Raw genomic sequence first — 26574 nt, forward strand, 5'->3', positions numbered from 1 at the left:
TGTAATGACTGTGACACAGGGAGAGATGAGGGGACAGTAATGACTGTGACACAGGGAGAGATCAGCGGACTGTAATGACTGTGACACATGGAGAGATCAGCGGACTGTAATGACTGTGACACAGGGAGAGATGAGGGGACAGTAATGACTGTGACACAGGGAGAGATCAGCGGACTGTAATGACTGTGACACATGGAGAGATCAGCGGACTGTAATGACTGACACAGGGAGAGATGAGGGGACAGTAATGACTGTGACACATGGAGAGATTAGTGGACTGTAATGTCTGTGACACAGGGAGAGATGAGGGGACACTAATGACCGATTATATGAAGTCCTGTTACATGACATGCAGCATCCTGGCTCCTAGATTCATAACCATTTTGTGAAGCCCTGGAATAAAGAAGGGAAGTGCTCCAGAGAACAGGATTTGTGAGAACAATTTAATGATAAGATGGAATTGTACAATGATATTCAAATGCCGGGTTCTTATAGGACACAAGATGGGTATCATATTTACTACCAATGTTGCTTTTACAAGCTTTGTATAGGCAAGTGGCAAGCACTAAAATGGTCACAAAAAACAACCCACCTAGAGCACTCAATACGGAAAGTATGAGAATGTAGCTGGGTCTGGTTTTGAATTCAGTACATGGAGTTCTTGAGGCACCATTGGTGGATGCGCTATGCCCTTTCTTATTATAGGCCAATACACAAACCTTATATGTAGTATAGGACGCTAAGTTGTATAGTGTGTACTGTCTCATGGTCACGTAAATGTCATCAACCGTTCCGTTCGTGCCGCCTTCAGGCTGATAAGTAAGCTGATACTTCTCCACCATAGAATTTGGGGAACACCACAGTATCTGTGCTGACGTATCGGTTATCTCATAGACGCCTTGTACGTGAGGTGGGTCTGGAAGGGTGTCATCTCCTGAAAGACCGGGGCACATGCACTGTGTCAGTAGTTGAAGTTCCGGGCAAGGTGTCTGAAGATGTCTACAATGGTCGTAGTCACAGGCTTTCATTTTGCTCCCTGCTCTTGTTGTGCTTGGTAGAATTTCGTCATCGTCGTAACCTTCTTGGTACAATGGTATGATGTCGGGTTGGTCCCCTCGAGAACTACCACTCTCTGAAAACTTGTGTTCAGTAAATGGACTATCTGTATTGACACCAATAGACAATGTAAGTTTGTTAGGGAAGAAATCATTGTTCATTTCGGGGCTTGTGTCTGTCATAACCATACTAGATGGGGTTATGGAGAAGGGCGTTGTTAAGTCATTTTCCTTAGTTGAGAAATCTGTAGTATTTTCTAAGGAAATATATGTTTGTCCTAATGTATGTGGCAGTAAGGTTGAGTTAAATGAGTCTTCTGTTGTTCCCGCTATATAATCTGATTCCATTACGGCAGTACTGGAGGTAACAGAATCTTGTGTTTCATTATTTGCCTGAATCTGGCTTAACTTGCATCTCTCATGTAGTTCCAGAATTGAAACGGCTGGTACATCTCCCTTTGGGTAAGTGCAGAAAACTTCATTCAATCTGATCAAATAGGAGAGAAAAATGTCAGATGGAATAAAACAATAAGCATAGTAGAATTCTGCATAGTCCATTAGTGGTCGAAATGCCATCACCATACTTCCCAACTTTTTGGGGCGACCAAAGAATGATACTTAACCCCTTAAGGACACATGACGTACTGGAACGTCGTGTGTCCACTCCCGATCTATAACTATTAACCCTTTAGATGCGCTATTAACCCTTTAGATGCGGCGTTCAAAGTTGAACGCCGCGTCTAAAGTGAAACCGAAAGCATCCTGGCTAGCTCAGTGGGCTGTTCGGGATAGCCGTGGCGAAATCGCGGCATCCCGAACAGCTTACAGGACAGCGGGAGGGCCCCTACCTGCCTCCTCGCTGTCCGATCGCTGAATGACTGCTCAGTGCCTGAGATCCAGGCATGAGCAGTCAAGCGGCAGAATCATCGATCACTGGTTTCCTATGAGAAACCAGTGATCAATGATAAAAATCAGTGTGTGCAGTGTTATAGGTCCCTATGGGAGCTACAACACTGTAAAAAAAAAGTGAATAAACATCAATTAACCCCTTCCCTATTAAAAGTTTGAATCACCCCCCTTTTCCCATAAAAAAACCACAGTGTAAATAAAAATAAACATTTATGGTATCGCCGCGTGCGGAAATGTCCGCATTATAAAAATATATCGTTAATTAAACCACACGGGCAATGGCGTGCGCGCAAAAAAATTCCAAAGTCCAAAATAGTGCATCCTATCAATGCAAAAATGGTACCGTTAAAAACTTCAGATCACGGCGCAAAAAAGGAGCCCTCATACCGCCCCATACGCGGAAAAATAAAAAAGTTATAGGGGTCAGAAGATGACAATTTTAAACGTATAAATTTTCCTGCATGAAGTTATGATTTTTTCCAGAAGTCCGACAAAATCAAACCTATATAAGTAGGGTATCATTTTATTCGTATGGACCTACAGAATAAAGATACCGAAAAATGTACTACGTAGAAACGGAAGCCCCCAAAAGTTACAAAATGGCGTTTTTTCTTTTCAATTTTGTCTCACAATGATTTTTTTTTCCGTTTTACCGTAGATTTTTGGCCACAATGACTGACGTCATTACAAAGTAGAATTGGTGGCGCAAAAAATAAGCCATAATATGGATTTTTTGGTGGAAAATTGAAAGAGTTATGATTTTTTAAAGGCAAGGAGCAAAAAACGAAAATGCAAAAACGGAAAAAACCCCGGTCCTTAATGGGTTAAAGTTTATTGATGATAATGGTTCTCCAAGCTGTGAACCTCCAGATGTTGCAAAACTACAACTTCCAGCATGCCCGGACAGCCATTGGCTGTCCGGGCATGCTGGGAGTTGTAGTTTTGTAACATCTGAGGAGCCATAGTTTGGCAACCACTGCTAGGCTAAATACATATATATATATATATATATATATATATATATATTTAAAAAAAAATGTGTGTGTGTATATATATATATATATATATATATATATATATATATATATATATATATATAAAAATAATTATTTAGCACAGATTTTGGGACCTACAATATAATCCACATTACAATACATTGCGTGGTGATGGTGCTGGTCTATTTCGTAAACTGAGAAATGCTTTTTTTTTTTCTTTCCATTTAGCTTCAGTCCGTTCTATACATTAAGCCCATACAACACAAGCAGATACTAGAAGATAGAAGTTATAGTCCACAAATAGCAAGAACACCAGTTGTGCACATAAATATGAAGAAGCATTCTGGATGGGCCCATACGGTATACTAGCATTCTTTGGATGTTCTATTGAGGCATATGTAAAAATTAGTGCCATGTTTCTCTTGACCCCATACTACAGAGATATTGGGGAAGATTCATTAAAAACTGTTACAGAGGAAAAGTCGACAAGTTTCCCGATAGCAACCAATCAGATTGCTTCTTTAATTATTTTATTTTTTTTAAAAGGCCTCTGAAAAATTAAATAAACAATCTGGTTGTTATGGGCAACTGGTCAACGTTTCCTCAGCACAGATCTTGATGAATCTCCCCCCATTATGCACTAGAAGCATTGTTTCTGGGGTTTCTGGGGTTGCAGCCTTAGCCAATCATAGCTCATTTCACACATTGAACTGCTCTGGCTTGTGTGTAGCAGAGTGCGGGAGGAAGTTCTCCCCTGTATGTCTTCAGATGATGTCACAGCCTGCTGAATAACGCCCCTTCCCAGTCTCTGAATCTGATTGAGACTGAGCAGAAAATACAGAGCAATGTCAAGGTAGAAAACTAAAAAAGAATAAAAATAAAGACATGGGGTAGTTTATCAAAAGGGGGGCAGTGAACTGGGAGGATTATAACATTTTAAAAGATCATGAGAGGTACTCTTTAAAAAAAAAAAAAAAAAAAAAAAAAACTGTACTTACCTCCCATTGATCCCCAGGTGCCTCTGGTATCCTACTCTCTGCCTTTACTGTGGTCTTCTTACTGGTTGCTGGGGTCAACACGTCAGACTACTGCCAAGCTAATGCAGCGATGTCCCACCTCAGCCAGTGAAAGGCTGTGCGGCAGTGGGATGCATTAAGTCCCGGCCACAGGTAGAAGACCCAATAGGTCATCCTGCCATTCACCCAATTAATGGCCGAGGCTGGACATCGCTGCATTCTGGTAACCAGAAAGAGGACCGCAGCAGAGGCTGGGAATAGGCATCAGGGAAACAGCGGGAGGTAAGTACAGGTTTTCTTTTTTTCATGTCCGCATTCTGGGCAGGGTTTTTACTGATTTAACTAATTTAACTTAATCGGTCTTAAATCAGTGAGTTTGGCCAACATGCATTAAATGCCACTGCCTTCTCCAGTGCTGTGGGCCTCAGAGACTAGTTCCTAGGCATTGAGTTTGGATGCCTTTTATATGACAAAGTGTTAATATTAGTTCTCAGTCTATTAATCATCATTTTTTTTTTATTCTACGGTATTGCCTGGTCCTGAAGAGATACAACATTTTGTCTGCAGCCTTTCTACGCTGGTTGACTCTTATCTGGTTAAACCTCTATCTATCATAATAAGAATCAGCAGTTTTATGAAATAGCCTCTGGCTTTCTTTCTGTGAATATACATCAAAAGATTGCAATTCAGCATAGTCAGTCAGCTATCTTACTAAGTAAAGTGTCTATAGCCTTTAAAAATTAAGTCAAAATAATAACTTTTACAGTGTCATATGCTAAAGATATTTATCGAAAAGAAAATGAAATAAAATATGTAGAGGGAATATATTAGGACAATGTTGCACTTTTTCGAATGATTAGCATATGCATGGCAAAATCACATGACCACTTCTTTTAGCGGCCAGACTACTGTTTCCTCACTAGGGTGTTCAGAGGTCAGTGAAGCCAGATGATTTGTTACAGTCTATGATAGCAGCACCTTTTAGTCTTGGCCCTTTCAAACACAAAGCATGAAAGGCATACACATAGAATGGGCACTACTGAGGATGGCACAGACATGAAAAGACTAGGAATCGGAGTGACACCACAAGGGGGTGCAATCGTTAGAGACAAGAACTAAACAAGTGGTCGGTCTACATTGGCATTTCCAGTTTGTCTGTCCTGTCAAAGCAGCTGAAAGCCAAACTGAGACAGTGTCAGGTTCATGACAGGACAAACATCAATGGTACCCCAGTAGACCACAATGACTGTTTTGCCTGGAGCAATAGCATTGCATATGACAGAATCTGCAATAGAATCTACAAACATGCAATACAGATGTGAACAGGGCCTTAACTGCAAAAACTGGTTAGGCATACAAGGTCTGTCTGGAAACTATCCAGCCAGTGTTAATATAACAAGAACAGTCTGTGCAACATCAATGTAACCTGGCAGCCATGGAGAGTGGAATGAGCATGTGCATTCTAAAGACAACGTCGCTGTACTAGTCAGTGGGGGCACTGGACGCTGTTATAGGGAAACTGCCAGCCGGTTCACCTGCTCTTAGCCTAACACACAGGGGTATAGTTTAGGTAAACGGAAGTTAAATGATGCATTACTTACTTTGATCTGTGGTCGTGTTGTAGAATTAGAACCTCCAATGCTAATATGCAAATATGCTCCTATGCACAGTGGAGGAAGGAACAGGATCCCCGATCTTACCTGCTGCCATATTACAACCCAACTCTGAATATAAATATCCTCTTCAGAGTGGTCTTGTCCTGTGACCGCACTGTATCAGAAAGGACAGAGGCAGGGAGAGACAGCTGCCACCTCCATTGCGCAAGGAGCAAATTTGCATATTGGCAACGAAATCTACAATGGAACCATGGATTGAGTAATACATAATTTTAGTCAAGTTCACCTGCACTATAACCCTGTGTATTGGGTTTAGTATGGGGGAACCATTTGTCAGTTTCTCTTTAAATGAGCATGTGAACTGTTTGGTCATTGCATTCAAAATGACTGAGTTTACAACCAGACATGAGTCGTGGGTTCACAGTATTGATCTGGAAATAAAGGCCAATAAGAGACAGATTTGTTATACAGATTTGTAAATTACTTATTTTTAAAAATCTTCATCCATCCAGTACTTATCAGCTGCTGTAAGAGAAAGTTCTTTTCTTTTTGGATTTCTTTTCTATCTGACCACAGTGCTCTCTGCTGACACCTATGTTCATGTCAGGTACTGTATAGAGCAGGAGAGGTTTGCTATGGGGAATTGTTCTGGCTCTGGACAGTTCCTGACTTTGACATTGGTGTCAGCAGAGAGCACTGTCATCAGACAGAAAAGAAATTCAACAAGAAAAGAACTTCCTCTGTAGCATACAGCAGCTGATACAGTACTGGAAGGATTCAGACTTTTAAATAAAAGTAATTTTCAAATGTTTTTAACTTTCTGGCACCAGTTGATTTATAAAAAAAAAAAAATTCCACCGGAGTACCCCTTTAATGTCTTTATACCTAGTGGCTTAGGGCAGTAGAGGGGTAAAAAGTCAAACAGCTTGGTGATCCAGACAGTGAGGGGGTGAAGGTAAAGATCCTTGTTGGTCTAGTTCAGTAAGTGGGTTAAAGGGGTACTGCGGTGCTTAGACATCTTATCCCCTATCCAAAGGATAGGGGATAAGATGCCTGATCGCGGGAGTCCCGCCGCTGGGGACCCCCGTAATCTTGCACGCGGCACCCCGTTTGTAATGAGTCCCCGGAGTGTGTTCGCTCCGGGACTGATTACCGGCGACTACAGGGCGGGCGGCGTGTGACGTCACGCCCCTGCCCCTGTGTGATGTCACGCTCTGCCCCTCAATGCAAGCCTACGGGAGGGGGCGTGATAGCTGTCACACCCCCTCCCATAGGCTTGCATTGAGGGGCGGAGCGTGACATCACCCTGTAGTCGCCGGTAATCAGTCTCGGAGCGAACACGCTCCGGGGACTGATTACAAACGGGGTGCCGTGTGCAAGATCACGGGGGTCCACAGCGGCAGGACTCCCGCAATCAGGCATCTTATCCCCTATCCTTTGGATAGGGGATAAGATGTCTAAGCACCGGAGAACCCCTTTAAAGTAAGCATCCCTGGTTGTTTAAGTTAATGAAGAGGTTAATGCCAGAATCTTTCTTGGTTTACGTCAGGAAGAGGGGTTAAAGTCAAAATCTTTCATGACCTAGGGCAGTGGTCGGCAAACCACGGCTCGCAAGCCACATGCGGCTCTTTACACAATTCAAAGGGGTACTCCGGTGAAAACCTTTTTTCTTTTAAATCAACTGGTGGCAGAAAGTTAAACATATTTGTAAATTACTTCTATTAAAAAAATCTTAATCCTTCCAGTACATATTAGCTGCTGAATGCTACAGAGGAAATTCCTTTCTTTTTGGAACACTGATGACATCATGAGCACAGTGCTCTCTGCTGACATCTCTGTCCATTTTAGCAACCGTGCATAGCAGATGTATGCTGAGGGCAGCATGGTGGCTTAGTGGTTAGCACTGCTGCCTTGCAGTGATGGGGCCTTGGGTTCAAATCCCACTAAGGACAACAATAAATAAAGAGTTATAATTATTATAATAACGTCAGCAGAGAGCACTGTGCTCGTGATGTCATCAAAGAGCATTCCAAAGAGAAATGAATTTCCTCTGTAGTATTCAGCAGCTAATAAGTACAGAAAGGATTAAGATTTCTTAATAGAAGTAATGTAAAAATCTGTTTAACTTTCTGGAGCCAGTAGATTTAAAAGAAAAAAGGTTTTCACTGGAGTACCCCTTTAATGTGGCTCTTCTGTGTGCCGGGCGCCCGCTCCCCTCCCTCCTCTCGGGCAGCCGCCCCAAAAGTCAGGACTCTGCAGCTAGCCTCTGTCAGTGCGCGCCCTGTGTGCAGCCCCGGCAGCCGGCTCCACACAGCTCCAGTTGGGTCATGTGGTATAGGGGGGGGCCTGACTTTCTGTGTAGCGCCGTGGCGGCGAGGCAGCATCCTCTCTCTGTCCTCAGAAGAAGACTGTGCCTCCCAAATCAGCAGCGTGTCATCCGGTAGGTGTAGCAAAAGGAAGGGTTGGGGGGGAATGGAGGGGGGGAGGGGATGAATATGAACTATATGCCGCTGGAACTTGGAAATTAGAGATGTGGGCAGGGCCAGGGAGAGACAAATGAAAGGGGTGACTGATGGCCATCATGGAGGGGGGGGATGATTATGAATAATGTACTCTTATGAGAGATGTGAACTGTGAACAGGGCAAAAAAAAAAGGGGTGACTGATGGCCATCATGGGTGATGATTATTAATTAAGTGTGCCTAACTATGGAAATGAGAGACGTGAACAGGGCAGGGTAAAAAGAAAGGCGTGATGGCCATCATGGGGGGGGGGGGGGGGAATGGTGACACGAGGGGCAGAAATGTGACATGAGGGGGTGAAATATGACATGAGGGGGTGAAATGTGACACGAGGGGCAGGAATGTGACATGAGGGGGTGAAATGTGACACGAGGGGCAGAAATGTGACATGAGGGGGTGAAATGTGACACGAGGGGCAGAAATGTGACATGAGGGGAGAAATGTGACATTGTGGGATTGACATAAAAAGGGTTGATGTGAAAAGGGGGATGTGCACATAAAATTGTGGAATATCATAATCTTAGGAGCCAGCAAAATAAGTTAGTGGCCAGGTTCTGAGGTCAATATATAACAGTACCAGTGAGGACTATTTGAGTGTGTTTTCATATACTTTTATATGTACTTTTTTAGTTGTATCTTGATTTTTATTTCATTTTATGTTGTCATTTTTTTACTTTTATTCAACTTGACTGCAGAGCCAGTGCAATGTGTGCATGCCTGTTTTATTACTTTTACTTCTTGCCTACTGTTTGGGTGTATCCATCAAGGTGGAGAACCCTGCTTAAAATATCCATGATGAGCCCCACTAATTTTATAATATTATTTACACACACATTAGATGCCATATATGCGTCATCCACAGATAAATACCAGTGCGTCATCCACAGATCCCAATTTGTCAGGATGTAATTTTCTCTACATTGTAAGGCAAATTTTACGGAATTTAACATTATCGATAAATAATACCGTTCTAAAGTTTTTGTTTTATTAGTTGTGTTATTTGTATCCTCCCGACCTATGTGGATACTTGCATGCAGAATATTCTCTATAAAAACTTATTGAAACTAAAAACAGTGTACCATCCTATGTATTTTCGGTTTTAAAAATGTGGCTTTCAAAATAAATTTCAATCGTGGTTTTAGCGAGATTTGGCTAAGTTGAAAAAAAGGTTGCCCACCACTGGCCTAGGGCAGTGAATGAGCTTAATGTCAATCCTTGGGGATCTAGGGCAGTGCCTTCTGTGAAACATTATTATTACCCTAATACAGTGTTTCGCAACCAATGGGCCTCCAGCTGTTGCAAAACTACAACTCTCGGCATGCTGGAAGTTGTAGTTTTGCAATAGCTGGAGGCACACTGGTTGGGAAACACTTCCCTGATAATAAGTCACAGGTAACTGTAGTACGTACAATATTACCCCACACTGTGCCCCTGATTACAATACTGCCCCACATTGTGTCCCTGATTACAATACTGCCCCACACTGTGCCCCTGATTACAATACTGCCCCACACTGTGCCCCTGATTACAATACTGCCCCACATTGTGTCCCTGAATACTATACTGCCCCACACTGTGCCCCTGAATACAATACTGCCCCACACTGTGCCCCTGATTACAATATTGCCCCACATTGTGCCCCTGATTACAATACTGCCCCACATTGTGTCCCTGATTACAATACTGCCCCCACACTGTGCCCCTGATTACAATACTGCCCCACACTGTGCCCCTGATTACAATACTGCCCCACATTGTGTCCCTGAATATTATACTGCCCCACACTGTGCCCCTGAATACAATACTGCCCCACACTGTGCCCCTGATTACAATACTGCCCCACATTGTGTCCCTGATTACAATACTGCCCCACATTGTGTCCCTGAATACTATACTGCCTCACACTGTGCCCCTGATTACAATACTGCCCCACACTGTGCCCCTGATTACAATACTGCCCCACACGGTGTCCCTGATTACAATACTGCCCCACATTGTGTCCCTGAATACTATACTGCCCCACACTGTGCCCCTGATTACAATACTGCCCCACACTGTGCCCCTGATTACAATACTGCCCCACATTGTGTCCCTGATTACAATACTGCCCCACATTGTGTCCCTGAATACTATACTGCCCCACACTGTGCCCCTGATTACAATACTGCCCCACACTGTGCCCCTGATTACAATACTGCCCCACATTGTGTCCCTGATTACAATACTGCCCCACATTGTGTCCCTGAATACTATACTGCCCCACACTGTGCCCCTGACTACAATACTGCCCCACACTGTGCCCCTGATTACAATACTGCCCCACATTGTGTCCCTGATTACAATACTGCCCCACACTGTGTCCCTGAATACTATACTGCCCCACACTGTGCCCCTGATTACAATACTGCCCCACACTGTACCCCTGATTACAATACTGCCCCACATTGTGTCCCTGATTACAATACTGCCCCACATTGTGCCCCTGATTACAATACTGCCCCACATTGTGTCCCTGATTACAATACTGCTCCACATTGTGTCCCTGAATACTATACTGCCCCACGCTGTGCCCCTGAAAACAATACTGTCCCACATTGTGTCCCTGATTACAATACTGCCCCACATTGTGTCCCTGAATACTATACTGCCCCACACTGTGCCCCTGATTACAATACTGCCCCACACTGTGCCCCTGATTACAATACTGCCCCACATTGTGTCCCTGATTACAATACTGCCCCACATTGTGTCCCTGAATACTATACTGCCCCACACTGTGCCCCTGAAAACAATACTGTCCCACATTGTGCCCCCTGTACCATTTGCTTATGCCACTGTACTACTTTATACCTCTGTCTTCCTGAATGAATTGTGCCAGTGCCCCCAGAATGATGTGACGGGCCCCCTCACTGTGTGATCAACTGTCCCCCTCAATAAACTGTGCAGCACTGTGTCTCCAATTGGTATGACTGTGCCCCTCACAGACCCGTGCACCATTTTGCCCCCTAAACGGTGTCACTGTACCCCCTGAATGAATTGGGTCACATCTCTTGACAGTACTTCTTTCCGGGCTCCATCGTTGCTCTGCAGATCTGGTCTCATCTGATGCGGTGTGATAAGCAGAATGATGCAGACACCACTAATCACACTGTCCATCACAGGGAAAGCACAGAATGGCCAAGCAGGAAGTGTTTCCTTGCTCCTGTCGGCACATGGATTATTGTAGTGTATCCATCCATGGTTGTTAAAGGGATACTCCAGTGGAAAACAATTTTTTTTAAATCAACTGATGCCGGAAAGTTAAACAGATTTGTAGATTACTTTTATTAAAAAATCTTTATCCTTCTAGTACTTATCAGCTGCTGTATGTTCCAGAGGAAGTTCTTTTCTTTTTGAATTTCTTTTCTGTCTGACCACAGTTCTCTCTGCTGACACCTCTGTATCAGAAACTTTCCAGAGCGGCAGCAAATCCCCATAGCAAACCTATTCTGCTCTGGACAGTTCCTGATACGGACAGAGGTGTCAGCAGAGAGCACTGTGGGCAATACAGAAAGGACATTTAAAAAGCAAGGAACTTCATGTAGAGCATACAGCAGCTGATAAGTACTGGAAGGATCAAGATTTTTTTTTTAATAGAAGTCATTTACAAATCTGTTTAACTTTCTGGCACCAGTTGATAAAAAAAAAAAAAAAAAAAAAATGTTTACCACCAGAGCACCCCTTTAACAACAGCTGCAGGAGAACCAGCCAAAGCGGCAGTGAGTATGTGGTGTGGAGGGCTTGTGGGCCCCCCCTGGCAAAGGGGGCTCAATTGCGACAGCTGTGACCCCCCCTATTACTACGCCACTGGTAACCAGATCAAGACCATGTTAACTGTGTTTTTGTTAGGGAAGGTGTTGATCTTCATACTTATACTCATCCAGGCCAAACAATTAATACAACCTCAAGTACTACCTATAGTACTACCTCAATGTTCTTTGTCGTTTGAGTAATGCAATTTGGTGAAAATGCCTGGACAACTTCTGATTGGCAGCTTCATCAGTGGAAGAGACACTGGGAGAATTGTGTGAGGTCCCAAGCTACAGAGGCATCATTGTCCTATGTACAATCTATCATCTTCATTAAAAGTCTCTATTTTTCATATAACATGGCTGCATACTGTTTGAACAGACCTTGTAAACAAGTGTTAGACCATGATTTTTTTTAACCTACTAGACAGGTACTTCCCCTAAATCAGCCATGTCTAAATGGGAATGGGGTCAAGGTTACAATGTTTTATTACATCCAAAGTATTCAATATTTATAAACACTTTGGAGTGCCTACAAACAAACAAGATTTTACACTTTTTTACACCTGCATTTTCCAATACACATTACCTTATCAAAACGACTTTCTTAAGCGATAACAGCAGATCACAAGTGCACATTAGTGGATTGCCACGAAGGTCAATAATTATATTCTCTGACCTGGAGTTCAAGAAAGATATGTCTCTGATGTTGCAGCTGCAAAGATGGGAACAAAATTAATATTATTTCTTGAACATTAGTTGTTAGCCATATTTTTTATCATGTTTTTTAGAATTCTATATTTTACTACCTGTCTTTTAAAATAATCCTGAAAACTAGCAATTTATTATTCTGCCCACTAGACCTAAAACTAAGCTGAGACTTCCTGTTCTGTACAGATTACTTTCTAATAGTGCTATCCTTATCACGGATAGGATTACAGTGAAAGGTGAAAACAATATGTAAATAATAGGGATCGACCGATATCGTTTTTTTAGGGCCGATAATCGGTGGAGGATAGGGCCGATAGCCGATAACTTATACCGATATTCCGGTATAAGTTATCGGCTATTTATCCCCCCGCGACACCGCTTGAGATCATTGATTTAAAGCGGGCGCTTTAAATCAATGAACTGCAGTGGCTTTTGCGGTGCCATAGACCGCCGCCGCCGCCCGCTTCTCTCCCCCTGCCTGTCTGGGGGTCCTGAGTCCTATCACCGCCACCACTCCCCCCACCGCCACACCGCTCCCCCCACCGCTGCACCGCGCCCACTACCGCCCCACCGCGTCGCACCCCCCACCGCACCCGCCACCGCACCGCCCCGGCCCCATTGCCTCCCCCATCCCCGGTTTTATAATTACCTGGGCCCGGGGTCCACTCTACATCTGGCTCCGGTGGCGTCCTCCTGAGCTGTCACTGTGCGCACTGACAGTGACGTCACGTCACTCGTCATTGCGCACAGTGTAATGCAGGACGCAGCAGGAGCCAGAAGTAGCGTGGACCCCGGGCTCCGGGAACAGGTAATTATAAAACCGGGGATGGGGGAGGCAATGGGGCTGGGGTGGTGCGGTGGGGGGTGCGACGCGGTGCGGCGAGTGGGGGGGGGCGGTCTTGGTGCCGTGGAGGCGTTGCGGGGGGCGGGGCATTATTGTCTTATACCGATAATTCCCAAATTCGTGATTATCGGTCGATCCCTAATAATAGACGTACGCACATCCCTAATAATAGACGTTATCCCTGTAGAATGACCTCTGCAAATGTCTCAGAGCACCCCCAGACTCCTTCCACATTCATGCCAAAGGGACAGCTCAGTCTATTGTTGCTTATATCCATGGGGCTTTCTCTAAAGCATATCTCTAATGCTGTTAAAAAACGCTCAGGCAAGATGGTCACCCCCCATAATGTACAGAAAAAAATTTAAAATATTACAAGCCAAAAATACAAACAGATTGGAAAAAACAGAACCAGTTTCAGTACCTGGCTTTAATCAGTAAAAAGAAAATTGGCTTGGTAATACATATGCTTTTTAGGGAACCTGTCACTGACTGGCTCCTATATCACAATATACTTTATGATTCACTTTGAATGGCTATGCTGTTTCAGAGTAATCATTGTTGTGTATGTGACTTAGAATGGGGAACCAAGTTATTGGGTGGTCCATCGGCTCTGAATGACAGATCTCATCATACATGCAATAGGTAGAAATCTGTCAAGATGGCTGGCAGACCTAAAACTTGGAGACTCTTTCCTGGCAGGAGATACAACTATGATAATCATAGATAGTCATACAGTGCATTCGGAAAGTCTTCAGACCCCTTCACTTTTTACAAATTTTAGTAATGTTGCGGCCTTGTGCTAGGAAAAAAAGTTAACCCCCCTCCCCTATCATTCTGCACTCAATACCACATAATGACAAAATTAAAAGAGAATGTAAAGAATACAAATCTTTGCTAATTTATTGAAAAAGAAAAACTAAAATCTTACATGGACGTAAGTATTCAGACCCTTTACTCATACTTAGTTCAAGCCCTTTTGGCAGCGATTACAACCTCCAGTCTTCTTGGTGATGAGATCCTTTGAAGCGGTGTCTGGTTGGATGGGAGTCGTCAGTGGAAGCCATTTCCTTGCTCAATTAGGGTCAAGTCATGACTCTGGCTGGGCAACTCAACAACATTCATAGAAATGTCCTGTGTTGTCTTGGCTGTGTGTTTAGAGTCATTGTCTTATTGGAAGGTGAAACTTCAGCCCAGTCTGAGGTCCACAGCACCCTGAATCAGGTTTTCCTTAAGAATATCTATGTACATTGCTCCATTCATAATTCCCTTAACCTTGACCAGTCTCCATGTCTGTGTACTAAAGTGTACTTGTGTTTAGCAAAACCTTTTTATAAAATGTACATAATACCATTATATCTATGTTGGTAATATATATTGGTTGTGTATGTGTATATTTTTAGGTGAAAAAAATGCTTTCCCTGCAGGTATTGCGTGTGTGTCTTTGTGTGGAGACCAAATACAGGAAGTCAGTGTGAGACAAGCAGGGCTCTGTGCAGGCTCCTGAGTTGTCAATCATCCTGCTGTGTCAACCTGAGCATGTCCCAAAGCCTAAGAGCACAAAGCCCTTCCTGTCCTCAGAGTACAGAGCCCTGCTTGTCCTCAGTGCACAGAGCCCTGCTTGTCCTCAGTGCACAGAGCCCTGCTTGTCCTCAGTGCACAGAGCCCTGCTTGTCCTCAGTGTACAGAGCCCTCCCAGTGTACAGAGCCCTGCTTGTCCTCAGTGCACAGAGCCCTGCTTGTACTCGGTGCACAGAGCCCTGCTTGTCCTCAGTGCACAGAGCCCTGCCAGTGTACAGAGCCCTGCTTGTCCTCAGTGTACAGAGCCCTGCTTGTCCTCAGTGTACAGAGCCCTGCTTGTCCTCAGTGTACAGAGCCCTGCTTGTCCTCAGTGGACAGAGCCCTGCTTGTCCTCAGTGGACAGAGCCCTGCTTGTCTGTCCTCAGTGTACAGAGCCCTGCTTGTCCTCAGTGTACAGAGCCCTGCTTGTCCTCAGTATACAGAGCCCTGCTTGTCCTCAGTATACAGAGCCCTGCTTGTCCTCAGTGTACAGAGCCCTTCTTGTCCTCAGTGTACAGAGCCCTGCCTGTCCTCAGTGTACAGAGCCCTGCTTGTCCTCAGTGCACAGATCCCTGCTTGTCCTCAGTGTACAAAGCCCTGCTTATCCTCAGTATACAGAGCCCTGCTTATCCTCAGTATACAGAGCCCTGCTTGTCCTCAGTGCACAGAGCCCTGCTTGTCCTCAGTGCACAGAGCCCTGCTTGTCCTCAGTGCACAGAGCCCTGCTTGTCCTCAGTGTACAGAGCCCTGATTATCCTCAGTGCACAGAGCCCTGCTTGTGCTCAGTGCACAGAGCCCTGCTTGTCCTCACTGTACAGAGCCCTGCTTGTCCTCACTGTACAGAGCCCTGCTTGTCCACAGTGTACAGAGCCCTGCTTGTCCTCACTGTACAGAGCACTGCTTGTCCTCACTGTACAGAGCCCTGCTTGTCCTCAGTATACAGAGCCCTGCTTGTCCTCAGTATAGAGACCCCTGCTTCTCCTCAGTGTACAGAGCCCTGCTTGTCCTCAGTGTACAGAGCCCTGCTTGTCCTCAGTGTACAGAGCCCTGCTTGTTCTCAGTGTACAGAGCCCTGCTTGTCCTCAGTGCACAGAGCCCTGCTTGTCGTCAGTGTACAAAGCCCTGCTTGTCCTCAGTATACAGAGCCCTGCTTGTCCTCAGTATACAGAGCCCTGCTTGTCCTCAGTATACAGAGCCCTGCTTGTCCTCAGTGCACAGAGCCAGGTTTCCCGCAGACACAATGCTTTGAATTAAGGCCAAAAGGATCCATCTTGGTTTTATCTTAATTGGTTTATTTTCTTATGGTCTTAGAGTCCTGTAAGTGTTCTTTTGCAAATTCTAGCTGAGATTTCATGTGTCTTTTACTGAGAAGAGGCTTCTTTCTGGCCACTCTAAAATAAAACCCAGATTGGTGGAGGCTGCAGTGATGGTTGACCCTCTTGAAGCTTCTCCCATCTGCACACAGGATCTTTGAAGCTCACCCAGAGTGACCATTCGTTTCTTGGTCACCTGTCTTACCGAGGGCAATCTCCCCAGATTACTTAGTTTGGTGGGGCGGCCAACTCTAGGAAGAGTCCTGGTTGTTCCAAACTTTTTTTTTTATTATTATGGAGGCCATTGTGTTCTTGGGAACAGTGTAGCAGAATTTTTGTACCCTTCTCCAGATCTATGCCTCCACACAAGTCTGTCTGAGCTGTACAGGCAGTTCTATACGCCTCATGGCTTGGTTTTTGCTCTGATATACATCGTCAGCTGTAACTCCTTATATAGACAGGGCTCTGTCTTTCCAAATCTTGTCCAATCTATTAACTTTACCACAGGTGACTCAAGATGTAGAAACATCTTAAAGATGATCAAGAGAAATGGGAGACTCCACGGGATCTAAATACTTATGTCCAGGAGAAATTTTATTTTGTACACTCATCTTTTTGAGCTGCCTCTAATGCTTGGTGTATATATATATATATATATTATATATATCCTTGTTATTTTGTTGTTTACTTAAAGTTTTTAAAGGCTATGTTCACCTTTGCACAGATTTTTTTCTGCTACCCTGGGGACTCCGACTGAATACACCCATGGAGCAAGTCCATATGGGTCAGGTTTTTTTTTTTTTTTTTTTTTACTACAAATATCTCACAAATGTGTATCAAAAAAACAAATTAGGGGGGCGTGGCTTGGCGCTTGCCGGAGATGGCTGCTTGATCAGAGAGCTCCGAGCACTGCAAGCAACTAAAGCGACTTACTGCCCGTTTTAAGGAAGATAATTGCGCCAAACCCACCTATTCCATCGCACGATGGCATCTAGACCTAGAAGGAGAGGAAAAGCGAACCCCAGACTCCGCAAACTCACAGACTTTTACCTCGCGGCTGACCCGGGGGATTTCCAAGATGGCGCGGCCCCGCGCTCTCCTGCTAGTGTGGACTCAACGGGCTCCCGAGATGACAACCGGAGGAGCGCGTCTGCACCCCCGAGCCCATTACCTGATGTTCGGGAGGATGGAGGCTCACCTCTCAGCTCCGGAGGACGCGGCCGTGGACTACACGGTACGGGGCTGCCGGCCTCTGCGCCTGCTTCACCACTCTCGGGCAGCCCTGCTAAGCAGAGACAGCGACTACATTCAGAGGACGAACAGCAAGGGGTGGAGGTGAGTGGAACTGATACTTTCATTGCTGACTGTCTGGCGAGTCATCCCTCCTCTAATGCCCCGGTTACTGAAGTGACTTTAAAGAACATGCTTATGGCTCTCCACCAGTCTATACATGTGGACGTTGCAACCATGCTGTCTCCAGTTAAAAGGGACCTAGTGGCGGTGCAATCCAGGGTTAATCATATCGAGAACAAAATGGGAGAGTTAGTGTCCTCGCATAATGAGCTGCTGGATGCACACTATGAGGTGGAAGACGAGATGCAGCTAATGAGAGCAAAGATGGCGGACCTGGAAGACAGGTCCCGCCGGAACAATATTAAATTCCGGGGTGTACCTGAAAGTATACCACCTTCAGCATTGAAGAAGTTCTTGCAGGACTTTATCAAAATGGTCCTTCCTCATAGCACTGAGATTGATATGGTGATTGACAGAGCTCATAGGGTCCCGAGACCCAAACACCTCGCGGAGGATGTACCAAGAGATGTATTGGCCCGGATCCACTACTTCCATATTAAGGAAGAGCTTATGGCGGCTACAAGGAAGCCTTTGGAGTTATCTGGAGACTTTAGCAAGATTTTATTGTTCACTGATTTGTCTGCAGCAACCCTTCAGCAACGGCGCACCTTAGCGCCCATTACTGCAGTGCTCCGGGATCATAAAATTTTGTATCGCTGGGGGTTTCCGGTTCGCCTCCTGATACAGAGAGATAACAGCATGCACGTGGTGCGCAACGTGGAGGAAGGTGCCAACCTTCTACAGCAGTGGAATTTACCGCAGCCAAGAGATCCGCTCACCACCAAGAAACCTCCTTCTAGAATTGCTGAGGAATGGAAAAGAGTTGGGGTTGCAACCTGAGGGCCTTTTGTTTAGTCGCAGTGCTGGCCTTTGGTCATAGGGCTGTTCTGGCTCAAGTGAACTATGCTCCCTGTCCAAGACGGTCTTATCTGTTTTTCTCAACAGGTTTTCCCGGTTTTTCCTTTTTTTTCTTTTGATGGCACATACCTGCCGTGGTTTTTTGTTATTTTTTGTTCTGTTCGAGGTGGACTGCTTCACTCCAGCATGGACCCTGAGATGTGTCTTTCTGTATGGTATTCCTTATGCTCTTCGTATCTAGCGTTAATGGGTATTTACTATGGTGATTTGTTTTTCATCCATTAATGTTAATGGGCTTAATAGCCCACAAAAGAGAAATTATTTGTGGAATGAAGCCAAGCAGTTAAAGAGTGATGTATTGTGTGCGCAGGAGACGCATTTAATTAAGAAAGATGCGCATAGACTGTGTAATAGGTTTTACCCTCACATATTTCAGGCACATGCTAACAGTAAAACTAGAGGGGTGATGATTGCTATTAAACATACTATTGCATTTCAGCTTAAAGAGGTAGTAACGGACTCGCAAGGTAGATATGTTATAGTAATAGGTTATTTCAATAATGTTCTCTACACATTGGCCTCAGTGTATGCCCCTAACAGGGGTCAGGAGAGGTTTCTACGCAAAGTACTATCTAGAATTGACAGACTTCGCCAAGGAAGAGTTATTCTCTGCGGAGACATTAATGCAGTGGTGGACAGGGAATGGGACTGCACTGGGGGGTCACATCTTAGGCCCTCTAATATAAAAGACATATTATTGTCCTCAGACCTGCATGATGTGTGGAGGGCGCACCATTCCTCGGAAAAAGATTTTACTTTTCACTCAGCGGCCCATAACAGCTATGCTAGACTCGACATGTTTCTGGTGGACAGGAGTGTGTTGCTTGACGCTATGTCATCGTCCATAGACTTAATTAAGTGGTCTGATCATGCTGCTATTGCTCTGACCCTGAAAGAGAGTGATAGGCTCCCGCTAACATATTTGTGGAGGGCTAATCAATATATAATAAACCATCCGGCTTTCTCTAAAATAGTAGGCAGGGACCTGGAGGAGTACTTCCGGGTTCATGATAACTCGCAGACTAACATGTTCTCTGTGTGGAATGCCCACAAGGCATTTATTCGAGGGACTTTCATCAAGCTAGGTGCCCAACTTAAGAAGACCCGAAGGGTAGAAATTAATAATTTGTTGGATGACATACATAGATGTGAGGTCCTTAATAAAACGTCCCCGTCTGAATTGCTGGCAAGTAGCCTTAAGGATCTGAGGCGCACTCTTAGAGAGCGATTATTTGTAGACTATGAAAGGAAAGCCAGGAAAATGAAAGCAACCTTTTATGCCTGCTCTGACAGGGCTGGGAAACTATTAGCGTCCCGCATTAAAGCTAAACAGCTTAAATCCACTATTCCATTCCTATGGGATAGGGATAAAAAAGGGAAATTGGTAGACCCTAAAGCAATAGCAAATAGGTTTCAAAAATTCTATGCGTCTTTGTATAACTTGGCCTCGGATGGATCCACACCTCAACCTTCTGACGATACCATTAATGCGTTTTTAACATCTGTTAACCTGCCAAAGCTTACGTCCACCCAAATTAATAGTCTAAATGAGCCCATCAGTTTGATGGAACTTGATAATGTGATACGTTCCCTCTCATCTGGTAAATCACCTGGACCAGATGGGCTTACCAACGAATACTTTAAGAAATTTGCCCCTATTCTGCGTGCTCCTATGTTATCTTTTTTTAGATTAGCGATTATGTCCGGGTCCTTTCCAGAAGAAAACCAGAGGTGTCACGATTCGGCTTCCAGGTAGTGGATCCTCTGTGTCAGCGAGGGATTGGCGTGGACCGTGCTAGTGGACCGGTTCTAAGAGGCTACTGGTTTTCACCAGAGCCCGCCGCAAAGCGGGATGGTCTTGCTGCGGCAGTAGCAACCAGGTCGTATCCACTAGCAACGGCTCTACCTCGCTGACTGCTGAGAAGGCGTGGGACAGAAGGACTAGGCAGAGGCAAGGTCAGACGTAGCAGAAGGTCGGGGGCAGGCGGCAAGGTTCGTAGTCAGGATGGGTAGCAGAAGTTCAGGTACACAGGCTTTGGACACACTAAACGCTTTCACTGGCACAAGGCAACAAGATCCGGCAAGGGAGTGCATGGGAGGAGGTCAGATAAAGGCAGGGAGCAGATGGGAGCCAATTAAGCTAATTGGGCCAGGCACCAATCATTGGTGCGCTGGCCCTTTAAGTCGCAGAGAGCTGGCGCGCGCGCGCCCTAGAGAGCGGCCATGACAGTGCAGCGCTCCCGGTCAGCGGGACTGACCGGGGCGCTGCGGGGAGAGAGACGCCGTGAGCGCTCCGGGGAGGAGCGGGGACCCGGAGCGCTAGGCGTAACAGTACCCCCCCCCCTTAGGTCTCCCCTTTTCTTTGACCGGTAACTGCCTCCCCTGGGATGAGGACACCGGGAAAGAATGGAGGGTCTCCTCAACGGCAGGCAGTACAGCAGGAGTGGGAATGGGGAGGGAGGGCAGAGGGCGAAGCCTGGCACGGGGCAGTGTGACACCAGGACGGGGGCCATGAGGAGGCACAGAGGTTTGCCTGACGGGACTGGGAGGGGGGGAGAGGCACTTCCTATGGCAGGCAGAGTCCCAGTTCTTTATCTCCCCGGTGGTCCAATCAAGGGTGGGGGAATGAAGCCGGAGCCATGGCAGACCGAGGAGGACCTCAGAGGTACAGTTGGGGAGAATGAAGAACTCAATCCTTTCGTGGTGGGGTCCGATAGACATCAGGAGGGGTTCTGTGCGGTAACGCACGGTGCAGTCCAATCTGGCTCCGTTGACCGCGGAAATGTAGAGCGGTTTGACGAGACGGGTCACCGGGATGCTGAATTTATTAACAAAGGACTCCAAAATAAAATTCCCGGAGGCACCAGAGTCCAAGCAGGCCACGGCTGAGAGGAAGGAGTTGGCTGTAGGAGAAATCCGCACGGGCACCGTGAGACGTGGAGAAGAAGACTTAGAACCAAGAGATGCCACACCCACGTGAGCTGGGTGCGTGCGTGCGTTTCCCAGGCGTGGAGGACGGATAGGGCAATCCACCAAGAAATGCTCGGTACTGGCACAGTACAGACAGAGATTTTCTTCTCTACGGCGATTCCTCTCTTCCTGGGTCAGGCGAGACCGATCCACTTGCATGACCTCCTCGGCGGGAGGCCCAGGCATAGACTGCAAAGGATGCTGTGGGAGAGGTGCCCAGAGATCTAAGTCTTTTTCCTGGCGGAGCTCTTGGTGTCGCTCAGAAAAACGCATGTCAATGCGGGTAGCCAAATGGATGAGTTCTTGGAGGTTGGCAGGAATCTCTCGTGCGGCCAGCACATCCTTGATGCGACTGGATAGGCCTTTTTTAAAGGTCGCGCAGAGAGCCTCGTTATTCCAGGATAGTTCAGAAGCAAGAGTACGGAATTGTATGGCGTACTCGCCAACGGAAGAATTACCCTGGACCAGGTTCAGCAAGGCAGTCTCAGCAGAAGAGGCTCGGGCAGGTTCCTCAAAGACACTTCGGACTTCAGCGAAGAAGGACTGGACTGTGGCTGTGGCAGGATCATTGCGGTCCCAGAGCGGTGTGGCCCAAGACAAGGCCTTTCCTGAAAGAAGGCTTACTACGAACGCCACCTTAGACCGTTCTGTAGGAAACAAGTCCGACAACATCTCCATATGCAGGGAACACTGAGACAAAAATCCACGGCAGAGTTTAGAGTCCCCATCAAATTTGTCCGGCAGGGACAAGCGTAGGTTAGGAGCGGCCACTCGCTGCGGAGGAGGTGCAGGAGCTGGCGGAGGAGATGGTTGCTGCTGTAGCAGAGGCAGAAGTTGCTGTAACATGGCGGTCAACTGCGACAGCTGCTGTCCTTGTTGGGCAATCTGCTGCGATTGCTGAGCGACCATCGTGGGAAGATCAGCGAGACTTGGCAGCGGCACCTCAGCGGGATCCATGGCCGGATCTACTGTCACGATTCGGCTTCCAGGTAGTGGATCCTCTGTGTCAGCGAGGGATTGGCGTGGACCGTGCTAGTGGACCGGTTCTAAGAGGCTACTGGTTTTCACCAGAGCCCGCCGCAAAGCGGGATGGTCTTGCTGCGGCAGTAGCAACCAGGTCGTATCCACTAGCAACGGCTCTACCTCGCTGACTGCTGAGAAGGCGTGGGACAGAAGGACTAGGCAGAGGCAAGGTCAGACGTAGCAGAAGGTCGGGGGCAGGCGGCAAGGTTCGTAGTCAGGATGGGTAGCAGAAGTTCAGGTACACAGGCTTTGGACACACTAAACGCTTTCACTGGCACAAGGCAACAAGATCCGGCAAGGGAGTGCATGGGAGGAGGTCAGATAAAGGCAGGGAGCAGATGGGAGCCAATTAAGCTAATTGGGCCAGGCACCAATCATTGGTGCGCTGGCCCTTTAAGTCGCAGAGAGCTGGCGCGCGCGCGCCCTAGAGAGCGGAGCCGCGCGCGCCAGCACACGACAGCAGGGGACCGGGACGGGTAAGTGACCTGGGATGCGATTCGCGAGCGGGCGCGTCCCGCTGTGCGAATCGCATCCCCGACGGCTATGACAGTGCAGCGCTCCCGGTCAGCGGGACTGACCGGGGCGCTGCGGGGAGAGAGACGCCGTGAGCGCTCCGGGGAGGAGCGGGGACCCGGAGCGCTAGGCGTAACAAGAGGGCTCTTATTGTGACTCTTCCCAAAGCTGGGAAGGAGCCGGACATCCCCCAAAACTTTAGGCCCATATCTTTGCTAAACTGTGATGCCAAAATATATGCCAAATTAATAGCAAAACGTTTGGCTTTTATATTGCCTAGTCTAATCAACCAGGACCAAACAGGGTTTGTTGTAGGACGCCAGTCGTCTGATAACTCCCGGAGGGTACTTAATCTAATACAATATGCTAATCACTATAACCTGCCGGCTGTCATGGTAGCATTAGACGCCGAAAAGGCGTTCGATCGCCTTCACTGGGAATATGCGTTCGCAGTCCTGGGTAAACTAGGGTTTCAGGGCGATATAGTTAAGGCCATTAGAGCACTTTATTCACACCCTTCTGCCCAAGTCTTCACTAATGGGACCCTGTCTGACCCTTTTCGCCTGTCCAACGGGACCCGACAGGGGTGCCCATTGTCCCCCTTACTTTTTATAATCTTTTTAGAACCGTTGGCACAGGCGATGAGGGAGGCAGATACCATAACGGGCATCAAGGTGGGACATGTAGACCATATAGTCTCATTATATGCGGACGATATCATCTTGTCCCTGTCCAACCCTGCGGTGTCCCTTCCGGCCGCGCTGTCACTATTACATAAATTTGGTCTTACCTCTTATTATAAGCTGAATGAACTTAAATCCCAAGTCCTCCCTCTAAATTTACCCCCTCAGTTATTAAACGATTTAAAGCTCCGTTATCCACTGGACTGGCAACAACATCATATCAAATATTTAGGAATCTCCCTAACCTCCCATGCACGCTCCCTATACTTAACTAACTATGTCCCGTATTTCAAAGTCCTGGAGAGTGACTTACAATCCATTGGCAAAGCAGAAATCTCATGGCTAGGTAGAATAGCTGCATTTAAAATGTCGGTTCTCCCTAAGTTGCTATATCTATTCCGCACTCTACCCATCAAGCCTCCTCTATCCTTTTTCACCACGGTGCGCACTCTAATATCGTCTTTCATATGGGCCAATAAAAAGCCACGAACTCCGTATTGCGTGGCGACTAAACACAGGAAGATGGGAGGTTTGGGGATCCCTGACATACGCAGATACCATACAGCTACGATAATCTCCCTATTGAGACCAAGTTGGGAAAGGAGAACTGATGTTCACTGGGTTCAAATTGAGTGCTTCTTGGCGTCTATACATGACCCCCGAAGTATAATATTTTTACACGCCTGGCGAGTTCCCACCTCGCCCAGGACATCTTTGTTTACATCTGCAGCTCAACAATGTTACGCCTACGCACAACAGAATAGGACCGACACGTCATTTACTGGGAATAAAATGGCCCCATTCTCTATACTTTCCTTGGTGGTGGAAGATCTTGATGTGAGGAAATGGGTGGACAGGGGTATTCTTCGAGTGTCAGACCTATATGAGAACGACCAGTTGTTGCAATATTCAGATCTACAAGCTAAATTTGGCCTCCCTACTCAACTAATATTCCCATATCTACGTATTAAAAGCTTTTTAGTTGAAGCAGGCCGCATTGTTCCGCCAATGAGCCTTAGTTTAGTGGAATATTTCTCTAAACAACTTAAAGGGCTCAAACCCTTGTATGAGGATTTGTCCTCTAATGGCCCACTGGAGAAGACACAGTATATGAGGGCGTGGGATTTGGAGTTGAACCTGGAACTGCCTGTTGAGAAGTGGAATGGGGCGTTTAAACTGGTCCAAAAGTCTTTAAAAGCTGTCTCCCATCTAGAAGCTGTAGTCAAAACGCACCTTAGGTGGTACTACACCCCTGCTAGACTCCATGTTATGTACCCCTTGAGCTCAGATAGGTGTTGGAGGGATTGTTCTCAGAGAGGCACTCTACTGCATGTGTTATGGGCGTGCCCGAAACTTGCCCAATACTGGAAAGAGGTAGGGAGTTTGTTGAGTGACGTACTAGGGGAACCTGTCCAACTTACCCCTCAGACAGCCTTATTACTAATTGACATGCAAGACTTCCCTCCCTCTGCGAGAGTCCTTTTCTGTAAAATTCTGGTTTTGGCAAAGATCTTAATTACTCGTAACTGGAGAAACACAGCCCCCCCCCCAGGGTGGAAGAACTTGTGACTATGATTAAGCATGTCTGCACATTGGAGGAGGTCTGGGCGACAGGACAGGGTAATTTTCCTGCCCATAGGGTGACATGGGATGCGTGGACTGTCTTTACATCTAGGGGTGGGCCAGCGTAAACCATCACGGCTCTACCAGTGGGATTGTTGGTCTCTTCATCTCTGCCCCCCCCCCCCCTCCTCCCCTTATCGGGGTAGGGGAAGATACTGACTGGCAGATAGAGGGGTGCTGACTGTCCAGGGGATTTCGACAGAGGGAGTAGGGGATTAAATGGGGACACTCAATGCTTCACTGCTATATAGTGCTTAGAGTTTGGGAAGACCAGAATGGTATTCGACTGTAGCCACAGAATCAAGCCACATCTATACTGTAAAGGGTTTACAGACAAGCTTTTCCACTACTTGTCTGACATATTTGAACACCACCTTTATTGTTACTAGTTCTGTTGTGTTTCTTTTATTGGCTTACTTGATCAGGTGTTTCGAGGAGCAGCCACTCCCTCCGTGGTTGGGCAGACGTGTCAAACCGAGTGTCTGCTGACATCGAAGCGGGAGGTAGTGGTGGAAAGCAGCCTTCCTGACTTTTTGGTCACTGGCTTTTCTTTAATCTGTATTAAGCTGTGTATTTTATATTTAATGTATTTAATGTATTGCATTATGTCATACAATGCTCCTTATTGTTATGTACAAAATCCAATAAAAACCTTTGAAACGCAAAAAAACAAATTAGTTAGATTCAGATTTTATTGCAGATTTTACTGCAGAAGGCTTGTGCAAGGATCTTGTGCATTGTCCTCGACATGCTTGACCCTTTTGTTTTCAGGAAAGATAAACCGCCACCAGAGGTCACATTTAGCATTATAGTTAGTATATTATAGTATATCCCATTCTTTGCAGCTGCCATAAAGCACACCCACTCACCTTGCTTCATTATCTACAGTATGCAGACATGGCAGCTTTATTTTCCACACTTACTTTGTAAAATCCAGATACAGTAGCTGTGTCACATTTTCAAATATCTTTGTTCTGATGTAGGAAAGTCTGCTGGAATCTGAAAAGCTGAGAAATGCCAAGTGTGGAAACCATGTGGTCAGTTCATCTTCCAGAACTTCAATATCAATCATCTTCCTCATGTAAAGCTTCCTCAGGTTTGATAGACCTTTGATCCATGAATGATTCACTAAAATAGAAAGAAATTAGAAATGCGATGAAATGAAA

At 46.1% G+C, this 26574-nt stretch overlaps 1 protein-coding gene across 4 annotated transcripts in view; it reads right to left on the minus strand.

The window, feature by feature from the left end:
• Positions 1-397: 397 nt before the first annotated feature.
• Positions 398-26574, minus strand: part of LRRN4 (leucine rich repeat neuronal 4) — a 66500-nt gene continuing 40323 nt past the window's right edge. For 2 of the 4 annotated variants that reach the window (XM_056567836.1, XM_056567835.1), the window contains exons 3-5: positions 26332-26536; positions 12490-12615; positions 398-1542 (exon numbers count right to left, since the gene is read on the minus strand). In XM_056567836.1, the coding sequence (XP_056423811.1) occupies positions 444-1542; positions 12490-12615; positions 26332-26536 (1430 nt within the window). In that variant the 3' untranslated portion in view covers positions 398-443. The remainder of the gene's footprint in view (positions 1543-12489; positions 12616-26331; positions 26537-26574) is intronic. The other 2 variants (XM_056567834.1, XM_056567833.1) reach the window with 2 other exon arrangements.

The sequence above is a fragment of the Hyla sarda genome, chromosome 3 (assembly GCF_029499605.1).
Source record: "Hyla sarda isolate aHylSar1 chromosome 3, aHylSar1.hap1, whole genome shotgun sequence".
NCBI classification, from domain to species: Eukaryota; Metazoa; Chordata; class Amphibia; order Anura; family Hylidae; genus Hyla; species Hyla sarda.